This window comes from Corvus brachyrhynchos, unplaced genomic scaffold (assembly GCF_000691975.1).
Source record: "Corvus brachyrhynchos isolate BGI_N302 unplaced genomic scaffold, ASM69197v1 scaffold53, whole genome shotgun sequence".
Taxonomy (NCBI): Eukaryota; Metazoa; Chordata; class Aves; order Passeriformes; family Corvidae; genus Corvus; species Corvus brachyrhynchos.
In genome coordinates, this window is record NW_008237681.1 from 3,862,782 (window position 1) to 3,883,530 (window position 20,749).

Here is a 20,749-nt window from a genome sequence, read left to right on the forward strand (position 1 = left end):
GAAAGAGGGTTTTCATTTAAAGCCTATCCACATATTATCAAACCAATAAGACACTGATAACAATTAAAAATTACTTTCAAAATTAAGATTATAATGTTCTCTTCTAACCATATTCCATGTAATTTTCCAATAGGACCAGCTAAGCATTCTTTTTCTCACCAATCAAAATTGCTGCCTAAACATTTTTACTCCAGAAGATGGAAGTATGCAACGATGCAAGCATGAGCTGAAGTCCTGTTGCTTTCATGAATTAGGCTGCATGTGTGTTGGTTTAAACACTGGTGGGTCTTTATGCGAATTTATGAACTTGATGTATTTTTTTTCCCATTTCTTTAAAAATGCTAGTTGGAGTGGTAAGTTGTATTTTAAAAGTATGCCAGCAAATTATACTCAAATATCTCCCTCTTTTTTATCACTTGCCGTCTTTATTTACTTGTCTATTAAGAAATATTGAGTAAGAATGACTCGGAATGTTTTAATCAGAAACTGCTTCTGTTTTTAAAAAAAATTTCTTGTTTTTGATTTTTTTTTTTTAATGAATCATTTTGTGCCCAATCAACATACTGAGTACTGCTAAGTAATGCTGGCTTTACAGCAAGTGGTTTGCACAGGTGTTTAATATTTCACTTTAGTCCTCTAGCAGTGCCATTATATATTCATAAATCACTGTGTATCTGTAAAGAAAATGGTGATGGACTGTAGTGTAATATATATTTCTGAAACTTCTGTTTTCCTCGTTGTTACCTAAACTCCAGTTATAAATGATGCCCTTCCTCCAGATTTGAGAGTAACGTGGACATACACAAAAGTATTTTGCAGCTCTAATGACATCACATGCTTTTCTAATGGAAGCACATGGTAGATGCCCAAATCACTTATTCCCAAGGCAGAATTTCCCTTATTAGTTTATTGTGCCGTTATTGAGTGTGCATTTCCTAATTTTGTTTTCTGGAATGAGATTAGAATGCAAGACAGATTCTATATGCCAAAAATAAGACTTTCATGGATTAGACTGTTTTGATTGAAATATTAGAAGGATATATTAACATGCTAATACACGTTATTAGGCTGCCAGCTTATGTGTGGAAATATTTCAAAAGGAATGAGATGCGTACACATAGCGTGCAATGTTGAATTTACTAGATTATATCTGCTTACAAAGTTTTATATCTTTGTTGAAAAATCTGTTTTGTTATAGTATTCTTATGCCTATATGGCTAGCACTATAGGTCTAGGGATATATTGTTCTTGTAATTTTAAATTCATACTGCTCTCTAGTGGGGAATACCTTCAATGCAATAGATTACGTATATATGTTTATGTACTGCTTTGATTAAAGACTGAATTTACTAATTTAAAATTATTTTAGGCAGATGAATCTTTGAAGCGAACAGTATCTCCAGCAAACTCCAGAAGGGCTGAGAGGTTGATAGGTTTATGCTGCTTCCTCAGAGAAACCTCCTCCTCCCCTTAGGAGAAATATGCTATAGGTCTGCTACTGAAAGATTCTACAGTCTCATAATGTCTTTCGGGACATTTGTGATTTGTAGGTAAAAGTTCCTATCATCACTGTTGGTATAATAGCCTTGCTTTAATAAGTAACTACTTTTATGCTGATTGTTTTTTCTCTCTGTAATTTTGCTTTGGAGTGAAATATTTAGCCTTCTTTCTCATCTCTTGCTTTCAACAGCTACAATCCTAGATAAGAGTTGACTGTACACAGCAGCTGATAAAATAATGACAGAACTAGTTGAGTGAGGTTAAAATCTACAGCAAGTGCAGAGGTCCTCTCAGACCTGGGTCTGTACTTTCTTAAATGAAATGGGGTTTAGTTAGCATAAAAGAACACAATGCTAATTAGATAGCAAGAAAATCTGAAAACTGAGATTGAAACTGATTTGAATATTTGAGATAGATTTTAGATTTTCATCTTTAGATAAATTTGTCTTTGTGATTTGACTGGAAGACAAAAAATGTCTTTAAATCCTTGGGAGGTCTGGCAAAAAGTTAAGCTGATGAAATTTAAGACATCTGAAGCTATCTGAAGAACGATTTGCAGTATTATGTTGCAATCAGACCCAAGTCTGGAGGCTTGTTTAGGATTGTTTATTTAGACACTGAAACTTTTCTGGATCTGCCATTAAAGACCCATTTTCTTGTGTCACTGTAATAATCTTTTTTTGTCTCTAGGTTGATTGATTTGTCAATTAGAGACCAAATAGTGTCATCGTATTTAAGGCTGCAGTAATTTTGTCACTCAAAGTATAGATTACATTCTTTGTCTAGACCTTCATTTATTCACTAAGTCTGGGGGAACAAACACTTTAAAGATTTATATGGTATGTAAAGGTCTCATCAAAATGCTAAGTTGGTATAACATTTTGCATTCCTTGAATAGTAAATTAGGTTTGCAGTGCTCAGAGCATTTCTTCACCTGTGCCATTTCTGCTCCCTTTTAAATCGTGGAAGCTCACAGTTACACTGGTTTCACTTGAAGTTCTGCAGATGGGATTATCTTCTCATTTCTGTAGTTGTTGCTGTTTGATATTAGCTGAATCTAAGTTTACTATCCTTCAATTGTAATCCTGTGTGGTTAAGATAAGGAAATAATAACATGTTTATTTGTCTTTGAACTACTCTAAATGAGAAAGTTATGAAGTTATTAGACTTGGGCTTGAAAGCAATCACAGGAAGTGGAGAGAGGATGTCTGGAGTTGCTAAGTGTTTAATAAACTCAAGGGTAAGGTCTGTGCATTTAAGCTTATTGAGCTACTATACAAGACAGGTACTTTTTCTTCTGTTCATTATACCTTCTCCCCCTTTTTTTCCATTGGCTGAAGGGCTGTTTTCTCTCACATTTTTTTCTCAGCTCCTGCAGTGTTTTTACCTTTTCTTTGATAATTTATCACAGAGGTGCTGCATCCACATCTGACAGGCTCAGCTTTGGGCACTTGACTGTGGAGTTAGTCAAGTTACGTAGCAGAACTGAAAATCTTGAACAGAAAGCAAAATATATGAGTGCATATGAAAGCAAAATACAATGTTAAAATATAAAATGCAAAAAATTATTTTCTGCCTTTTACTGGTTTGCAGATGTTGCTGTTTTGTCTGTATTATTTTGTGTTCTCATCAATCTTCTCTCATATGTTTTTTTTCTTCTCAGAAAATATGAAGAAGCCCTGGAGCCCCGATTTACCCGTTGATAGCCAGTCATACAATTCAGATTTCACATCTCTCCCAGACCAGGAAGGTGAGAAAGAATTAGCACCTGATGGCACTGAAGAAAAGAAGGAGAGAGAAAAGAAACACACCAATTTCACTTTGTGTAATGTTTGTAACATTCAGCTAAACTCTGCTGCTCAGGCACAAATCCACTACAACGGCAAATCCCATCAGAAGAGGTTAAAACAGCTCAGCAATGGAAGTCTCAAAAGTGATAATGGTAAGCATTATAATATATAAACCTTTGCCATATTTTGATCTGAGAATTGCAGCACTGTGCATTTTGTCGATATATATTAATCTAAACTTTGTTTTATTCAGACAACAAATGCTTTGAAGTTAAAGCAAAGGCTCTTGGTGACTTCAGAGTGCTGGAGGTCATCCCTAGCATGAGCATCTGGCAAATAGCTAAACATATACCATCTGTGTTATTACCAGAGTTTTCATTTTATATTTCGTTTACATAATGATGTTGATTCAGATTCTTTCTCTTTTCATTTGCATTTTGATGATTTTCAGCATAATCAGTGATATTCTGTACTTCACAGTCTACTAGAAAGGTTATCCTTGTTAGGGGCGTGTTTGCTTTTAATGAATGTAAGGTGGTTGTGAAATAAATTGAAACAAGTACATTACACAGAAATACGTTCCCAAACTCATTTCACTTTAGCTTGCTTACTCCAGGTTCAAACCACAGCTAGCATATGTTTGTTTAAAGGTCATGGCTGAAGTCAAACAGAGGTGGAACAAAACTTATTTTGGCTTTAATTGTTTTCATTGACAGTTTTGGGCAGAGCATTTTGTAGTACGTGACATACTCTTTTATAATCAGAGTGAATTGTGATCCTCAAAGAAAAACACATTTGTGGTTTTTTTTTGTACTAAGGCAGATTAGATAATAGAGGAAAATGATAGCCCCTGACAAGAAAAAGAAAAATTATCATGTTACAATTTTCTCAATTTCATAACAGGTAGTACTCAACTTTGCTGTACCATGTATAGGGTTGTACTGGATTGTTCTATCTGTTTCTGTGCACCATGTCAGAGAAATAATTGTGTTAATATGATGTACTTAGGACTTTCAGATTTTCTTTCTCCAGATCACACATGTTGCTTACTATTTTGTAGCTTGAGTTGCTTCCTGCCCCACCTGCAGAAGGATAGGCAAGACAATAATCCTTAGATAGAACTTCATATTATTATTTTAATAGTCTCTGCATTGTTCCCGCTTTAAGAGTGGGGAATAACATTAATAGGTTTCTGAGGTATGTTGGATGTGAGTGCTTGTCTGTGTATGAGGTGTTGCTCATTTCTGTAAAACACAACAATAAAACAAATAACACCTCCATAAAATTCATCAATACAATTAATTTTTTATTTAAGTGGCAGGCAGGACTGCAGCATTTGGCAATGTTCAGAGTTCAGAAGACTTAGAAAAAAATGCTACTACCATTAGTAGGAGCTGTGGAAATTCATAAAGAAAGATTGATTTCCTAATTGATTAAAGGTGCAATATGGTTATCCACAAATGCATTCTTTATAAAACCAAATAAGCACAGTCTAATTTATTGCTATCTTTGGTTAAGAAGAAATTGTTATTGTTATTATTAGCACAACAATTTTGCTAATGATAGAAAGTTTTTTTCTGCAGTTCATTTTTCCACTTTAATCCATGATAAATAAAGAATTAGTGATTAAGCAATGTTGAAATTAGTATCAAAGAGCTTCAATCACGGTTCAACATTTATATTCTGGAGAGGCTCAAACTAGCAGTATAGCAGTGTATTTCTTATTTCCTCCTTAAAAGTATTCTATGTTGCGTGTAGCTGTGTGTAGTGAGAAAATAGCTGATTGACTATCTAGGTCTTTGTTTCAAAGTGCATTTATTTTGGGGGGTTATGTGAAACTTTAGGATTTTCAAATCTGGCAGATCTCTGAATATCGTCAAAAGTAGCAATCCACTGAGAGAATAATGTAGTGTAAAGTATAAGGAAGGGATTTTTCCCATGTCACCAAGTTCATTTCTCTTCAACTGAATGTTATAAATTAGAGAGACCAGTATTAAATATTTCTTTCTAGAAGTTAGAACTGAATTAGAACTGAATACTTGAGTAACCATCTTCCCCGCATCTTGAACAGAGATGCTGTTTGAGATGCCTTTTCTAAGTCGAATAAAAATCAGAACAGGAGAGTTCTTTCACAATAATAGGTTTTGTCATAACTTGTATATCTGAAATATGGGCAGCATTTTTTGAGCAAATTATTGTTGTGTTGGTGACACCCCACCAAGCTCAAGTGACATATGACCATGACTAAACATGTTATGACTTGACCATTGCAGTTTATCATGTACATGCAGATGGTGCTTTTTGAAGGTTATTGGTGTGACTGTTAAACATGCACAGCATTGTTTTCTCAATGTATGTCAGAAGGATACTTTAAGAGAATGGTATTTCTTGTGTGGAAGTCTGATTGTCACAGAAGACAGCTGCTATGCTTTATGTCCAGGTTAGTGACACAATAATTCTAGAGACTAAATTCTGCTGTAAATTAAAACTATGTAAATGTTCTGCTTTATGCATTATCTTCTAAGGTTTTGTCATCATAGTTACTTATTATGTCTCATGACATATGAGTGAAGTATCTGTACTATGCACAAGGAAACTTAATTTCTAAATACAGTGTTTCATGAGCTGTACTCTCAGTTGTATATGCCTTTGCAATGTTGGGTGCTCACTTGGAACTATCATATGTGGAAAGGTTGGGAAACATATCGGAGTTGTGTTTTCTCATTTTGTTTCATCTCCAAATTATTCCCACACAGCAGGATAGGTTTGTGTGTTCTTTATCACGAGGGGATGTAGAAATGGAAGATTGATTCATACGAAACAAAAGCCCACGTGTTGTTCCAAAATAATTTGCAATGGACTGCTGAACAGAGGTAGGGTTCAGCTGCATTAGCTGTGTAATTAGAGTTGTCATGCTACAGTCATCATCTTCCAGCTGTGTGAAGTAGCTTTTGTCTGTTGGATGTGAATATCAGAACATTTACTATGTTTGAAGATCTCTGCCTGATTTCATAAGGTAAGTTGCTTATGCACAAAGCCTGTTAACATCTGCAAATATATAATCAGTAAATAATGTGCACTGTGGGGTTAAAAGCAGTATTTCTTTGCTGCTCTGTTGGTATCTGGACTGTATTTGAATAACCAGCTATACTCCGAAAAGTTTTGTTAGTTGCTTTATCTATCTGTCTGCTTGGCAGCTGTACTGTGTGATACCCATGTGGTTCCTTCCTGGGGCAGAACAACCTCAGAACAGCCAACTGTGCAGCCACAAAAGTGATGTGAACCCAATGTTTCTTTTGTCATTACTTGGTACATTGGTTTGTGATGACTTAACAGGACATAGTGAGACATCAGCACTTCTGTTGCTGAACTGTATGTGCTTGGGAGCAACACAATTTTCTGTGTAACTTCCTCCTAATAATTGCCTTTTACGTCTCTTAAAAAGACTTCTCACACTTTCCTCAGTATAGCCTATAAAATATTCTTCTTACTGGTGCTTTTTTTGCCTTTCTGCTCTCATGCTTGCAGTGGAAAGGTGACAAGAAAGTCAGTGGAGATTTTGAGTATGTTTTGGGATTAAAAGAGGGCAAGATGCAGTTCCTATCAGGTCTGCTGACACTCTACCACTTCTCATAAAACCAGCCTGGACACTGTGGGAAGAGGTGACCTCTTGTGGGACATTGTTTATTCTGTCCAGCAGGAGCAAAACTCACATTCCTACTGACAGACTGGAAAAATAACTGTGGATGCAAATGTATAGCAGCACCAGTGAGAAAGCTGATGTTTCTAAAATTTTATGTAAACCAGAATTTCTTCTGTGCATTCTTTTGTGTAAATTGCTGAATGATCGTGAGTGAATGAGGCATGGTTAGGACAAAACCTAAAACTGCTTTCCTCTGCAATACTTCCTACAATACATTAGAGAACAAGTGGGAAAATAATAAAGGAGGTGAGCAATGTCACAAAATTAATAGAATTCCTTACACTTTAAAAACTGATTTCTGAACCATTATTCTTTTGAAACATAGGAGGCAGTGAGGCATTTGGTGGTAGTTTATCCATCTAGCTCTCTAAATTCATAACCCAGACCAAAGACTATCCAATTTAGTATGTTTTATGTACTATCTTTTAAACTAAACCTGAATACAACTACTTTTTTTTCACTGAAATTTCACTGAAGTAAAATTTTATTGTAGTGTCAACAAGGACATTGAGTACATGGAAAAAAGGAGCAGAAAGTATCAGAATTGAGCATCCTTTTTTTCCCCCTTGCTAATTTCAAAAAGCAAATCCCTTAATTCAACACTTATTATTACTTTAGATTGAATAACAATTTGATTGTTGAGGTTATGTTACGCATATTATGAAATATGCACTAAAAAGGAACATTTATTTCCCACATTTTATTCTTCTTTTTCAACCTCATTCAGTAGTTGAATGTAGTTTCCTACAACAGCTCTTGAGATGGCAATTTCCTTAAATCTATGCAGTAATTTTTTTGCACACTGGTAAGAGAAAATGTTTAATCTTTTACAACTTCTCTTTTACATCTAAATCCTGAATTTTTACTAGTCTGCAGGTAGGAAATCCAGGTGATTTATCCAAACTGCAGAGTTTCCTTCCTTGCGCTTTTGTGTTGCTGTTTATCTTCCGTCTCTGTGCTGCTGTTGCATTTTACACCTCTGCTGTCATGTTTCGTGATCATGAAAACTGATGGCTTTGGGGTAGACACATTCTTGCTTTTACGTGGTCAACCACCAAGTTAGGGCTTTCAGGGAAGTGGTGTTATCTGCTCTTCTCATTGTGTTAACCCTCCTTTCAGAGGAATAGGATTGGATGGGACATTGGAGAAAAGAGGAAATCTTCAAGTAAAGTATGTTTTCCTTCAGATCAGGTGATTTTCTATTAATTTCCAGACAAGTAAGAATTGTCAGATCAGCTTGAGATGTCCCTGGAAGTCACATTGCTAGCAAACTTTTTTTTTAATGTCATATTCTGATGCAGAGCTTCTTGGCCAGTTAACAGTAAATCCAATATGTATTTTCCTCTGGTTTTAAGCTTCTAGTTTGTCGGTCATAGATGCCAGTATCTTGTAAACCATCACAGCAGGTTCCTTCTGGGTATTTGTAATACCTTCCAAATGTCAAAGCTGGAGATTTCTGAACAAGTAGGACTGGCTAAGGGCAGTGTGTCACTTCCATTGCTTCCAGATGTAAATCTTCCTCCTTATTTCAAAGTGCTTGTCTGTTTCCATCATGCTCCTATTTCAGTTAGTGGACTATTAGCAGTCTTTGCTTTCAAGAGCACTTTTGCAAGCAAGGTATGCTTTTAAAGCACCACTTGTGTTTGCAGAATCTTTTTTATCTTATTCAGAAAGGTAATATCACCATATAGGACATCCACAGCTCACCACAAAGTTTTATCGCAAGGTGAGTGAGAGAACCTTAAGAGCCAGCTCACACTAGCCACATGCACAATGTTGATATTTCCTCTAATAAGCATCATGGGATCTACTTGGCTTTGTGAGTATACAAAAAGGATGAATGGATGGTAAATGTGGACAAACTCTTTACATGTATGCAAATATCCATGTGGACTTGCTGTAGTTAGCTGTCTGCTATTACAAATAAATGCAAATGGACGTTGGTAAATTTTAATACAGATCAGTCACAGGTAAAACTTGGCATTGCAACAAGTTGTGGGAAGGCTGTGAGGAAAGTTTATGGAGTGCACTTGGAATAATTTCAATAATGGCATGCAGTCACATAGATAAAATATATTTTAGCAATTTCCAAAACATTCTCTTGGATTTGGAGGGGAGAAATCTATAGAAGTTAAACAGTTTTTCATGTGGTATTTCTGGCAATTGGTCCACTGAATAGCATGACAGGATGTTTAAAAAGTATGGGAGCCTATAGAACTGTGCTTTTTAAATATGGATAATTCTTCAGAAGCTGGGGGATAAGTAGAAATTTATGTCTAAATATACTTAAAGTATTTTTGAAGTTCCTTATTATTCGTCAAGTGCACTTAAGATGTGCTTATGTCTTCCATTGAAGTATAGCTCTGGTCTCAACTAGCAAATTCCTTTCTTTTCAACCATCTTAAGTGCCAAATGAATAAAACACGCTGTAGCAGCTTATTATGAATCCAACCGTTTAAGGTATATGGAGAATCTCCACCATAAAGAACATCTGCCCAGGGTCTAAACAAGCCTCTAACTGCAGAGTCAAAAAGTTACAAAGAATTCAGTTTCCTGCCTGAATATAAGACTGCACAGATTCTCTTTTAATACCCCCAGCTGTATACAGTACCCTCCTTTTGGTACCATCTTGAAGCAAGATGCTTAGTAAATTGCCTTCATCTAAAAGACATGGGTGTTTGTCCAAGAGAAATTCAACAGTGGCAGCTGAAACAAGTTTAGAAGTGGGTCCTTCTTTGCTGCCTTTTAACAAACCTGGATAGGGTCTCTGAGAACTATGTGAAGACAGTTGGAGATGGTGTCCTCAACAGCTCACAAAGGCTGATGTTATGTGCAGATTGGAGGGTGAAAATCTTCATCCACCATGTGCCTGCTTGCTACATTTATTCTTCCATACTCACAGATCTTACTCTGCATGTTCCGAATATTGTTCTGTCACAGTTTGCTTGTCCTTTTCAGATATTTACAACCTCCTGTTTTCAGGCCCTTATGTTGCTCCTAGGTGTGCAACTCTTTCTTCCATATTGAAAAATAACTGGCCTTTATGCCCTCAAATTTGTGTTTAAAATACACTTGAAAAAAATGGGACAGCTGTCATCTTTGTCTTTGAACTTCTACTTAGCATCAACATAGCCTCTTTCTAATCACTTTTTTGTTTTTGTTTTTTTTTTTTTTTTTTGAGGCTAGTGCCTGCCATATAACCTATTTATCTGAACTAGTTTTTCTCTCCACTTAAAAGGTAATACCATTTTAGGCAGGTGATATCTTCATGTTTTTGCTGTGGCAGGAACATTGATAAGCAATGCCAAGTTAGCTGGATAAAGTTCAGTTACTCTGAGAACAATGTATGTCCATCTGTGTTGTTTCTGAACGGTATGAGGGGTTGCTCTGCCATTCTTTGCTTCTCCCTGAGTGTGGCACCATTCTCATTTCTGAGAACTCTGGCATTTGATCTTGTATGTACAGATACCAAACTGCTGAAACCTGTTTTGCAGGCTCTCCATTTAGTTCTGCTTATATCACTAGGTCCAATATAGATTATGATGACCATGGCTTCTGTCCAGACCTTCTCAGTAACTTGTCTTCTTTTAATATGATGGGATTTTTTTTTCCCCTGCACTGGCATCTGGTAGGCAACAGATCTTCTATGCGTCATGACAACGCGCTAAGTTTATCAACATTTCCCGGTATTAATTTACTAAGAGATAGTTTTTCCCATATTCAGTCATTTTCTTATTTCAAATGTAAGTCTGTAGTCCTCAATGAAGCTGTAAAATGATAACTTTGTACCTCTCATGTAGCATAAATTTTAAATTTTTAGGATATCACAGAATTAATGCAGAATTTTTGAGCTATATCTGAGTAGAAGAAAAAAGTAGCAAATATAAAATGTAAGACAAATTTCACTACTGCTGACTTTTACTTATTCATACGTTTCTTTTCCTCTGATTCAAAATACACTGTCTTCCTGATAGTCATGTCACTGAAATCTTTAGTTAACTTCTTATGCTCTGACATATTTCTCAGTAGTGGAAATATGTCTCAAGATAGGAGATTTAAGACCCGTGCCAATGAAATTAGTTCCAAAACCTGTTGATTTCAAGAGAAGGAGGCAAGTTCCTCGCTCTGTTGAGGAAATTAATGATAGCTATGGTGGCTCAGTACAAATCATCAAAGAAGTACCAGTTCTAATCTACAGTTCTGCTATTGTGGGAGTGAGTTAATCTGTATGATGTCTTTCCTTTGTGTCTCACATTCTTGCTTATAGGTTAGCCTGGCTGGAGTCCCCATGCAGGCAGCATTATAGGTATATAGACGTAATCAAGATTTCCCCCCAGTTTTTCCATAAATATGAAATTAGAGGGCTGGAAAGATACACTGATTGTAAGCAAAGCAGCTCACTTACTCTTTGGTAATACTTTGTTAGCATTACTATTTAGTAAAACTTTGTTCTATAATAAAAATTCAGATTTTTAAAATACTTCTCTAGAATCTTTGTCAGAATAATATATTTTTAAATGCAGGCCCTCCCTGGTGGGGATGGTGTATAATTTATTATACAGAATATAACAGCTTTTTGATTATAAAAGCAATATTGAATATTTCTTTTTTACGGGCTTTAGCAGCATGATGACTATTAGATTAGAACCAAAACCCAGAGTCTTTCTCTGTGCTGAATTCTAAAATGTTGTAGAAGAAAAAAGAAAGTTAATGAAGAATAATTTTGTGATCATACATTTTGTGATTTTTAAGAAATTTCTTTCATAGTGAAGTACAGTGAAAGGAAAACTGGAAGTGTAAAAATTATTCACTTTGGTATTTTGACTACAATTGGTTAGTAGTTTGGTAAAGATTATTCAGAAATGGAGTTTTCTTCTGTTGAACCTGTCCCATTTGGGAACACTTAACAACTCATCTGTCCCTTTTTGGCCAGGAGAACACCATTCCTGCCTTTGATTAATTCTCATTCCATCCCAAAAGAAGTAGCAATATTGTTAGAAAGTGAGTAAAAATTTCCTCCTTCCACTTTCACTCCTGTTCTCAAACTCAATAGACGTTTGAATCTTGACAAGTTGCATTGTGAATGGATGTTTTTTCCACTTGGCAAACACAATAGAATTTTGGTTTTTTCTTGGTCCACAGTCTTATCTATTCTGATAATGTCCTAGTTTTTTCTAGGGTATTGTTTTGGTTTGCACCTTATTTTTAAATTATTGTTATTGTGTTGGAGTTTTTAAATTTGGTTATCAAACTGAAGAAAACCAGTGGTTACATCACCATAGTTCTGACTCTGCTTAGCTCCATTTTCCTCACATTTGATACAGGAGCTTTGCCAAAAACAGACCTAGGTGCCCTTGTGGACAAAAAATTGAATGGGATTCATGAACTACACACTTGGACAGTACTGTGCCCAGTTTTGGGCCCCCAGTACAAGAGAGACATTACTGTAAGGGAGTGAGTGTGGAAGAGCATCACCAGGATGGTCAGGTTACCTGAGCACCAAAGAGAGGTTGACAAGGCTGGTTTTATTTACTGTGAAGAAAAGAAGGGCTCGTGGGGGATCCTTTTGCACTCTTCAACTTCCTCGAGGGGCTTTTAGATAGAAGAATGATGTATATGAAAGGGCAAGAGGGGAGCATCACAAATTGCAGCAAGGAAAGTTCTGGTTAGGTATATGGATAAAAGCATTCAGAACTTCATTGTAAAAGTGGGTAAGCACAGAAATGAGTTGACCAGAGAGGATGTGGAAATTATTCTCTGGGGATTTTAAGAACTCAACTGATCTAAGCTTGAAATTACTTCTGCTTTGGGTAAGAGGTTGTGTAAGTTGCAGAGATACCTTTCCACATGAATTTTTCTAAGGTTCTGTAGCAAATACTGGAAAAACTTCGGTTTTAAAGATTCAGAGGCCTACTTGCTTGATTTTCATCAGGCAGGACCAAGATATATATAGCCAAAGGCTCAGAGTTTTCTTCATAGCTGTATGTTTAAAAAGGAAAAATAACCAAGAAAATTCCACTCTGAATGTCAGGGTGCTGAGGGTATTTGGCAGAAGCAAGGCAAATACAGTAAAATCTGTATTCTTTGAAAGGCTCTGAGATGTAAAATGAGCTGTTGAAGCCTTTTTTCTACCTTTATTTTTTTCATCAAATTGCCTGTAGCATATACTCAGAACTGCTGTTCATCCATGTTACAGTCTGTCTAGTTAAAGATTATAAAAATAAAATTCTTGTCCTCTAAAAGAAGAAATGTAGGAACAAAGCTGTGTGGATCTTGGTTTTAGACCTTTATTTCTGTCATTAGCAGTGACAAAGAGAAGAATAGATGCTGCAGGATGCAGTAAAGAACATCAGATACCATGTTTACAGTTATGTTTTAAGACAGATGGGATCTTCATAGCAGGCTGATATTAATAATCATTCAAAATTTCTTTTTATTTAAGTAAATTGGCTTTTAATCTGAACCATTGAAGATTTCAACAGTAGACTTTGTCATGTAAACATTGGACTGATCAAACAGCTCCTTAAAAAAATTATCCAGTAATTGATATTGAATTTGTTTGTGGGTTTTTTATTTTTGTGTGGTGTTTTATTTTCTGACCAATCATATCCCATCATGAAATTAAATTATTATTAATTGAAAACTAATTTTTGTATGTTTAGGGAAACACAATTTTCTATTTAGAATCATCAGTGTAATACAGTTTCAGAAGTACCACACAGCAGTAAAAGAGTATTCCTCATGTTTTAAAATCTTGAAATATTTAAGAAAAAAGCACAGCAATTTATTGTATTGTATTTGATTCTATCACTGACTCTTTTGATGCCAGTGACCCTTGTCACAAACAGATGAAATATGCTTGAGAAAGTCAAAGAAAAGATCCCAGAACTGTCAAGCTTTAAGAAATATATATTCAGAATTACAGTGTTGGCATTTAAAGACTTTTTGTGAAATAAATTCTTTCAAGAACAGTGGCAAGCTTCTCTGGTCTTAGAAGCACTCCAAATTAAAAGATTGTGGAAACAAATAATGTTGCAGTTAAAGAAAGAACAACTAAATTACCTTATAGCTGTCATAGAAGTTTCAGTACGATTCAAGAAAGAAACATTTTAGTTTTACCAATACTTTAATTTTTTTGCAAGCCAGAAGAGTTTATTTCAACAGATTGACTCTTAATTTTATCTCTGTAGGGCTGTATGTATGTTATAAATTTAATTTTCTTTTGGTGCAGGCTAAATTTTGTAATGTAGGTTAGTTTAATCTGTTATATGCCTGCAAAATTTTTTGTAAGGGAAATAATCTGCTTTTTTTGTTTTTCCTTTGATATTGCATACAGCCCATCCTACAAAATCCATTGACCACATTAATGAGAGTACTAGAGGGTCAGGCTAATTTTGAATATGTGTGCTTCTGAGTACAGTGATTATATATTCATACACACACATATTTACACAAAGCCCACTTTATTCTTAGTCTGCATAGGAATTTGTTAGTTCTTGGCTAGTATGGCAGAAAATTCCAGTGCTATGCTTTACAGGAAGAGCCTTTGTGCACCATCTGCTGCTTAGCCCAGAGTCCTGTATGGTAGTCAGCAGTTAGTTTTTAGTCTTTGAAAAGTGTAGTCACTGGTGGTTTTTTTGTTTGGTTGTTTTGTGGGGGTTTTTGATTGTTGATTGTTTTATTTTTTTTTTCTGAAGTGTTGAAGTAATTTATTATTTAAAGGAATTTTCCAAATAGTATGTGTTTATTTTGTCAAATCAGAAATCATATTTGTGATGATTTCAAATGAACCTCAGGAGGAATAGAGTTTTTCAAATGGTTCCAGAAAGATGAATTACATTTCTTCTAACTCAGTTTTTATTAATTTTTAGACATATGCAAATTTTATAGTCCAGAAAACCTGCTCTTACACTGTGTGATGTAAGGTTTTTTCCTTTCTTAAATATTTATATTCTTTTATTCAATAAACTCAAGAAAGCTCCTCACATATTAGTACTCATATTATGATACAACTAATATAAATCAACACTTAGCAAGAATAGGCATTATTACTTCTGACAGATCTCTAGACTTATGTTAGTTGTTTATAGGGTTAATGAAACATCATATCTATATGCAAGACTTTTTTTTCCCCTGGGAATACGGAGAGGTATAGTTACTATGCAGTGCTATTAAGATATCCCTGCTGTATTCTAGTGAAGACTTGTATTTCTCTCTGTAGCCACTCTTGTTTAATTTATTGGAGAATGATCTTCAGAATATTGCTTTCTTCTTTTGCTAACTAACGGTGGATATTTTATGAAGTGTCATCACGGAAAGCTTGAGTGTTCAACCTTATCTGATCCCCAAAGTTACCGAGAAAGAGACTTGTCACCCTGACTTACTGTTTGTGGATATCCAAAGGATTTTGGTTAATGTGTTCTGACAGAACTCTCCATGCTCCACAGTTCACCTGCTATAGATGTTACATTCAAATGTGCTGGCTGAAGCAGCTTGTGCAAACACGAAATGGCAGGGCTGGTGAGTTAATACAACAGTTTCTTCAGAAAGACAAGGAGGGGATGAAAATAAATGATATCTGCTTCATCCTTTATATTCCTTTGATAATAAAGCATTTCACAATGTTCTTGAAACCAATGCAGACAGAAGTATATACACAAAGCACAGCAGGATTTTGAAAAATGCTCAGTTTGTTTATTTTGTGTACAAAACGAGCCTAAGTCTCCTTTTCTCTTGATATTTTGTAAGGCTGAAAAACACCCAAAGAAGCCCTATGGAAAAGACAGCATATTATCCATACCAAGGGCAGTATTCTGGCCAACAGCAGCTTCCTACTTGACCATTTTGCTGTAACAATATGTGAGGTTAGGCTCGTACTGTTTAATCTCATGGAAAACTTTAGAAGGCCTTGGCTCCTGTGGAGAAGTGCTCTCTTTGGTAGTAAAATGCCCTTCACAACACCCTGTGAGCAGTGGCACAAACCCCTTAACAAACTTATATTTATGCAGAATGAAAGGGGATCAGTGCTGCAACAGGAGGAGACTGGCTAATGAGGGGATAGTCGGATTTGGATGGGGCTTGGTCAGTGCTTTTTTCTGATCTGGTGGGAAAATCAGTCATGAAAATTCATTTTTATAGGATGGGATTAACTTGCAGAGGTAGAAACAAATACAGGAAATTATTGCAATGAGTAAATGAATAACTGTGGGGATGACTGAGGAATAGGGGAGGGAACTGTTTGTCTTGCATATTCAAGTAATTGAAAACCTGACAAAACGTAGAATATATTTTGTTTCCTGACCATCTTGAAACCATTAAGGAAATTAGCATAAATTTCCATAGAATTCATATGTCACATTAATTTGAGTGCCTAGTGCATACATTTCCTACTCAGATGGTGGGCTCCTTCTGCCAGACGCTGGCAGGTTGGTGTAAATTACCCAGCAGAAGTTGGAATGTTCTTTCATTGAAAGCTGACAAAGACGTATGCACAAACCCAATACTCTCCCCAGATCTGCAACTCTCTCATTTCTTCCTCCGTCTTCTTTAAGGAACCCTGGGAAAAGAATTCGTAGTCCTTACCTGAGGAAAGCTTCAGTGAAATACTTATCTGAGGACTGCTTGATTTTGAGCAGGTTAAAGACTTCAAAGTTCAACTGTGGCATTTCTCAACTTTTTGGATCCAATGATACTTTATTTTTCTGCTTTTGTTTTTAATCCAGACTTTAAAAATAGTGCTTCTATGCTACACAAGTTAAAAAAGAAAAAAAAGTTCTTAATAACTGGAACTATGTTTCAAGAAATGAGACTTCTGTGTTGTATTTTCTACCCCATATAAGTACTAGCTAGATGATACAATGCAAAAACCACCTTCCTGCTTGACTCAGCAGAAGGAAGAGTTATCCCAATTTATTTAATGTATTTTTTTAACACTTAAGTAGTGAGCAATGAATCACACATTTGATCTGAGGAATCCAGATCTCCTCGCATAGAAAGCCTTGGGTGAGCCTTGGAATTTTTCTCATAGAAATACAAAACATACCTAACCCTTTGTATAATTTACTAGAAGAAAAAATCTCTTAGAGTTTAAGAAAACCCTTAGCGTATTTGTTCTGTTGCAGTATCATCAGTTGTTCTTCTATTGCTAGTTTAATTAGATCATGATGTGTGTGGAATTTTTTAATACCATATGGTAATATTATATTGCTATGTTGGCAGTCCTCGGGATGGGGATTCTGTTACCCTTATCACTATGTAAGGCAGAAGGAATGTGAAGGCCCCAGAATAATACTATGAGTAGCACAAGATACTGGTAGCATCAAAAATTAAAATTAAGGTTTATTGCTTTGGGTTTTTTTGGTCTAAATTCACCTTGTAATATGCAGCCATTTTTCCTCTTTGCTTGTCTTTGGTGGTGAACCTGGGCATTCAGACATACCTTTCTATCAAATTAAATTGCAAAGAAATAATTCCCTCAGAAGCTCCCTTTCAGCTTCATTACAAACTCCTTGTATGAATACTGCAAGTGTTGGCAGCTATATTTTCATGATGTTTACAGTATTTTTTTTTTTTACCTTTTCTTCTTTGTGAAGATCAAGGTAACTGGTTTTTATTGTTCAGCAGTTGTTAACATACAAGACCTAATATTCCCACACGTATAGTAAATTTTAACATCCTTGGCTTTTTGCAATTAGTAAAAAAAACCCTGGTGGGTATTTAATTTACCTGGCAGTGCATTGGTGTTTGAATCTGCTGCTGGCAAATTCTGGAAGGGTTTTTTCTGCGTGAATGCTGGGGGGCTTGATCTGTGATTTTTTAAATGCCTTTGGGAGGTGAGATCAGATGCGTAAGAATGTGATTGTGTTTATTTTTCACATGAATCCCACTGCTAGAATCCTTAGGGATTTGCTGTATCAAAGATATTTATGAGAATATTGCCCTTGGCTATGGTTTGAAAGGGAGCAATGTAGGACAGGGACAGATGAAGGGTAGGCAAGCTGGTGACTCTGGTCATAGAGAATGTTGAGAGTCTCCTAGATCTGGATACCCTTTCTGATGCATAGCACTCAAGTAAATAGGAGAGTAAGCAATATTCAGCAGTCACATTTCCACTTGAGAGGTTTTTTTTTTTGTGTATTCGGTTCCTGAATGTTCATAATTTCAGAAACAGCAAAGCATGACCAGGATTAATCACTCAATTTATGGATTCAGTATATGCTGTTGTCCGTGCCTGGCCTCATCTTATTTGGAGAGCAGGATCTTCAGGCATGTGACTATTATATTTAAGCTTTGATGTGAAGCAAATTTTTGTTGTTTGGTCACTTGAACTTCTGTGTTCTTTCAATTTTCCCGCTTTAAAGGGAAGAATAGGGCAAGATAATGGCAATACCATCTGGCAGGTTTGTCACAGCAGTTCCTCAGCATATCTACCTTTAGGTTTTCCATGAGTAATAGGTAGTAAAAATGATGAAGCAAGCATAAAAAGGGGAGAATTGTAAAGCCAAGTTCTATCTGAAGTTTTTTTTTCTGAGGATGTATTGTTCTAGTAATAAGAAGGAATTATATGCCTTCAGTTCAGCCAAAGATCTTGAGCATTACAGAGAATTGTTGGACTCGATGATCTTAAAGGTCTTTACCAAATGAAATGATTTTATGAACTAGCCAAAGTGCCATTTAAACAAATTAAGAATCTAACATTTACATTAATGTTGCTGACCAGAATAGTCCCATAATCTGTTAGTAATATACATCTGCTGATCTATAAAAATATGTATATGCATGCACATGTGCACACACATACAGAACGTTTTAATTAGTTGCTGAGATAATGTATGAATCTCTGCCCCTTTAAATGTGCTGATTGAAAAATGAAGAATTCCTGCCCTTTAAGTGTTCAGCTTTCACAGAGGTTACAGTAAATCTCTTAATCTCCCAAGCACTTATTCTCCTCTGTGTTTTTCACAGACATTTATCCACAGGACATTCATTTCCAATCTGTATTTAAATCCAGGAATAACTATGTGGGCTTTGAGCTATCTGCTTTCATGCACTGCTAATGGGCTCTATCAAAGGAACTCTGGATGAACTGGTGGGGGGGAAAGAGATTCAAGCCATGTTCAGTTTCTATTTCATCTTAAACTGAGTCTCTATTTATTTTTGGTGAAGAGAGCATTAAAGAAAGCAATTATTTGGGGGCGAAGGAAGGGCAGGAAAGATCCACAATAAAGGATTTATTTATTCTGTCTTTATAGAGAACACCAGTGTATCAGATTTTCAAGCTTATAATGGAGCATAGTTGAATTTATCTGCTGAATGGGGTGTGAGGATTTGAAACATATCCTGGATTTTTGTCAAATACTGTCAGCACTTTTTTTTCATATTCCTTACAGAATTTGTAGTCCAGAATCTTGAATGTAAATGGTCATAGCTTCACATTGTTTTGTAAATACACAGTAACTCAGAATAGCATGTTCTCCCATTACTTAGTAGATGCTTTGCAGTCACTGTGCTGAATGGCCCATTTCTGTAAGAGAAATGTAGTATTAAATTAATATTATGTTGTAAAAGAAAACACAGAAACATAATGTCTTTGAAGTAGTTACAATGAGGCTGCCTCTTGACCTTTTGGCATTTTCTCTTCTGCACATCAAAGAATTCGTTTCAGTTTTATTCAGAGCATATTAAGGGAGGCAAAGTGAGGGGGATTGAAAGAAAATGTGCTGAGGAGACCTTTAATTCTGTATTTCCAGCCTATGTAAAATAGCCTCAATTTGGAAACTATACGAAGATATATCCAGAAAAACGTTACCCATGAACATAAATCCTTTAAACAATGTTTTTTTTTCTTCACAACAACTTGCTTTTAAACAACAGAAGAACTCTGTTGTTTTCTTCCCATCCTATTTTCTCTTCATTATTTCTCTTCTCTGTCTCCATTCTGTGAGCATTTCTCCAGAGCACAAATCCCGCTTTTTGTGCAGTGTATTTTCTGACCTTCACTGAACCAGCTTGCTCTGGTGTTTTGGTATTATAAACATGCTGTTTTATCAAAAACATCTAAATAGCTTTTGGTCAATAACAACAAAATGCATTTCTTCTTTCCTGCTTATAATATTAGCTATACTTTCAGTACTATTTGTATAAAGATTTGGAGGAGTGGTTATTATTTTCTGGTAAATGTGCTTAACTTTTGAAATGTTACCTTTGAAGATATTCTCATTAGAGAGTGATAATAAATCATTTGATAGAAGATTTTTGTGTATCTTTCTTAATTGCGTGTTCTGGTCTCATGTGGAGCTATCAGTGAAAATAAATAGGCTAATTAAACTGCAATGCTATTAAATTCTTGCCAAATTTGGTTAGACCCTCTTTCCTGGTGCTGGAAAAGTCTAACTCAAATCATCAGTCATAGCATGAGTAACCTTCTGGATAGATGGAGATTAGGAAAACATTTCCGGTCAGATCTTGTGAGATGCTGCTTACCCCTTTCAGATGAAGAGCTCCGACCAAAGACAGATTTGGAGGGAAGCAATAGACTTGCGCCAGTATCTTGGCCTCTCACAAGAGTGTGAAAAGGGCATTGGAAAGGACTGCTGTCTTGTACCAGCTTGAGGCTGGACTTCTTAATTCACTGATATGCATAACCTAAAGAACAGATGATAATATGGTCTAATGAAGTGTTATCCAGCTACTCAGTAAATGATTGCCTGAGCAAATTTACTTAAAACACTCTGGTGCCAGGAAAAGGATAGCAATG

At 35.7% G+C, this 20,749-nt stretch overlaps 1 protein-coding gene across 2 annotated transcripts in view; it reads left to right on the forward strand.

The window, feature by feature from the left end:
• ZNF385D (zinc finger protein 385D) overlaps positions 1 to 20,749 on the forward strand; it is a 421,801-nt gene that overhangs the window by 82,058 nt on the left and 318,994 nt on the right. For both annotated transcript variants that reach the window (XM_017732125.1, XM_017732126.1), the window contains exon 2: positions 3,164 to 3,442. In XM_017732125.1, the coding sequence (XP_017587614.1) occupies positions 3,169 to 3,442 (274 nt within the window). In that variant the 5' untranslated portion in view covers positions 3,164 to 3,168. The remainder of the gene's footprint in view (positions 1 to 3,163; positions 3,443 to 20,749) is intronic.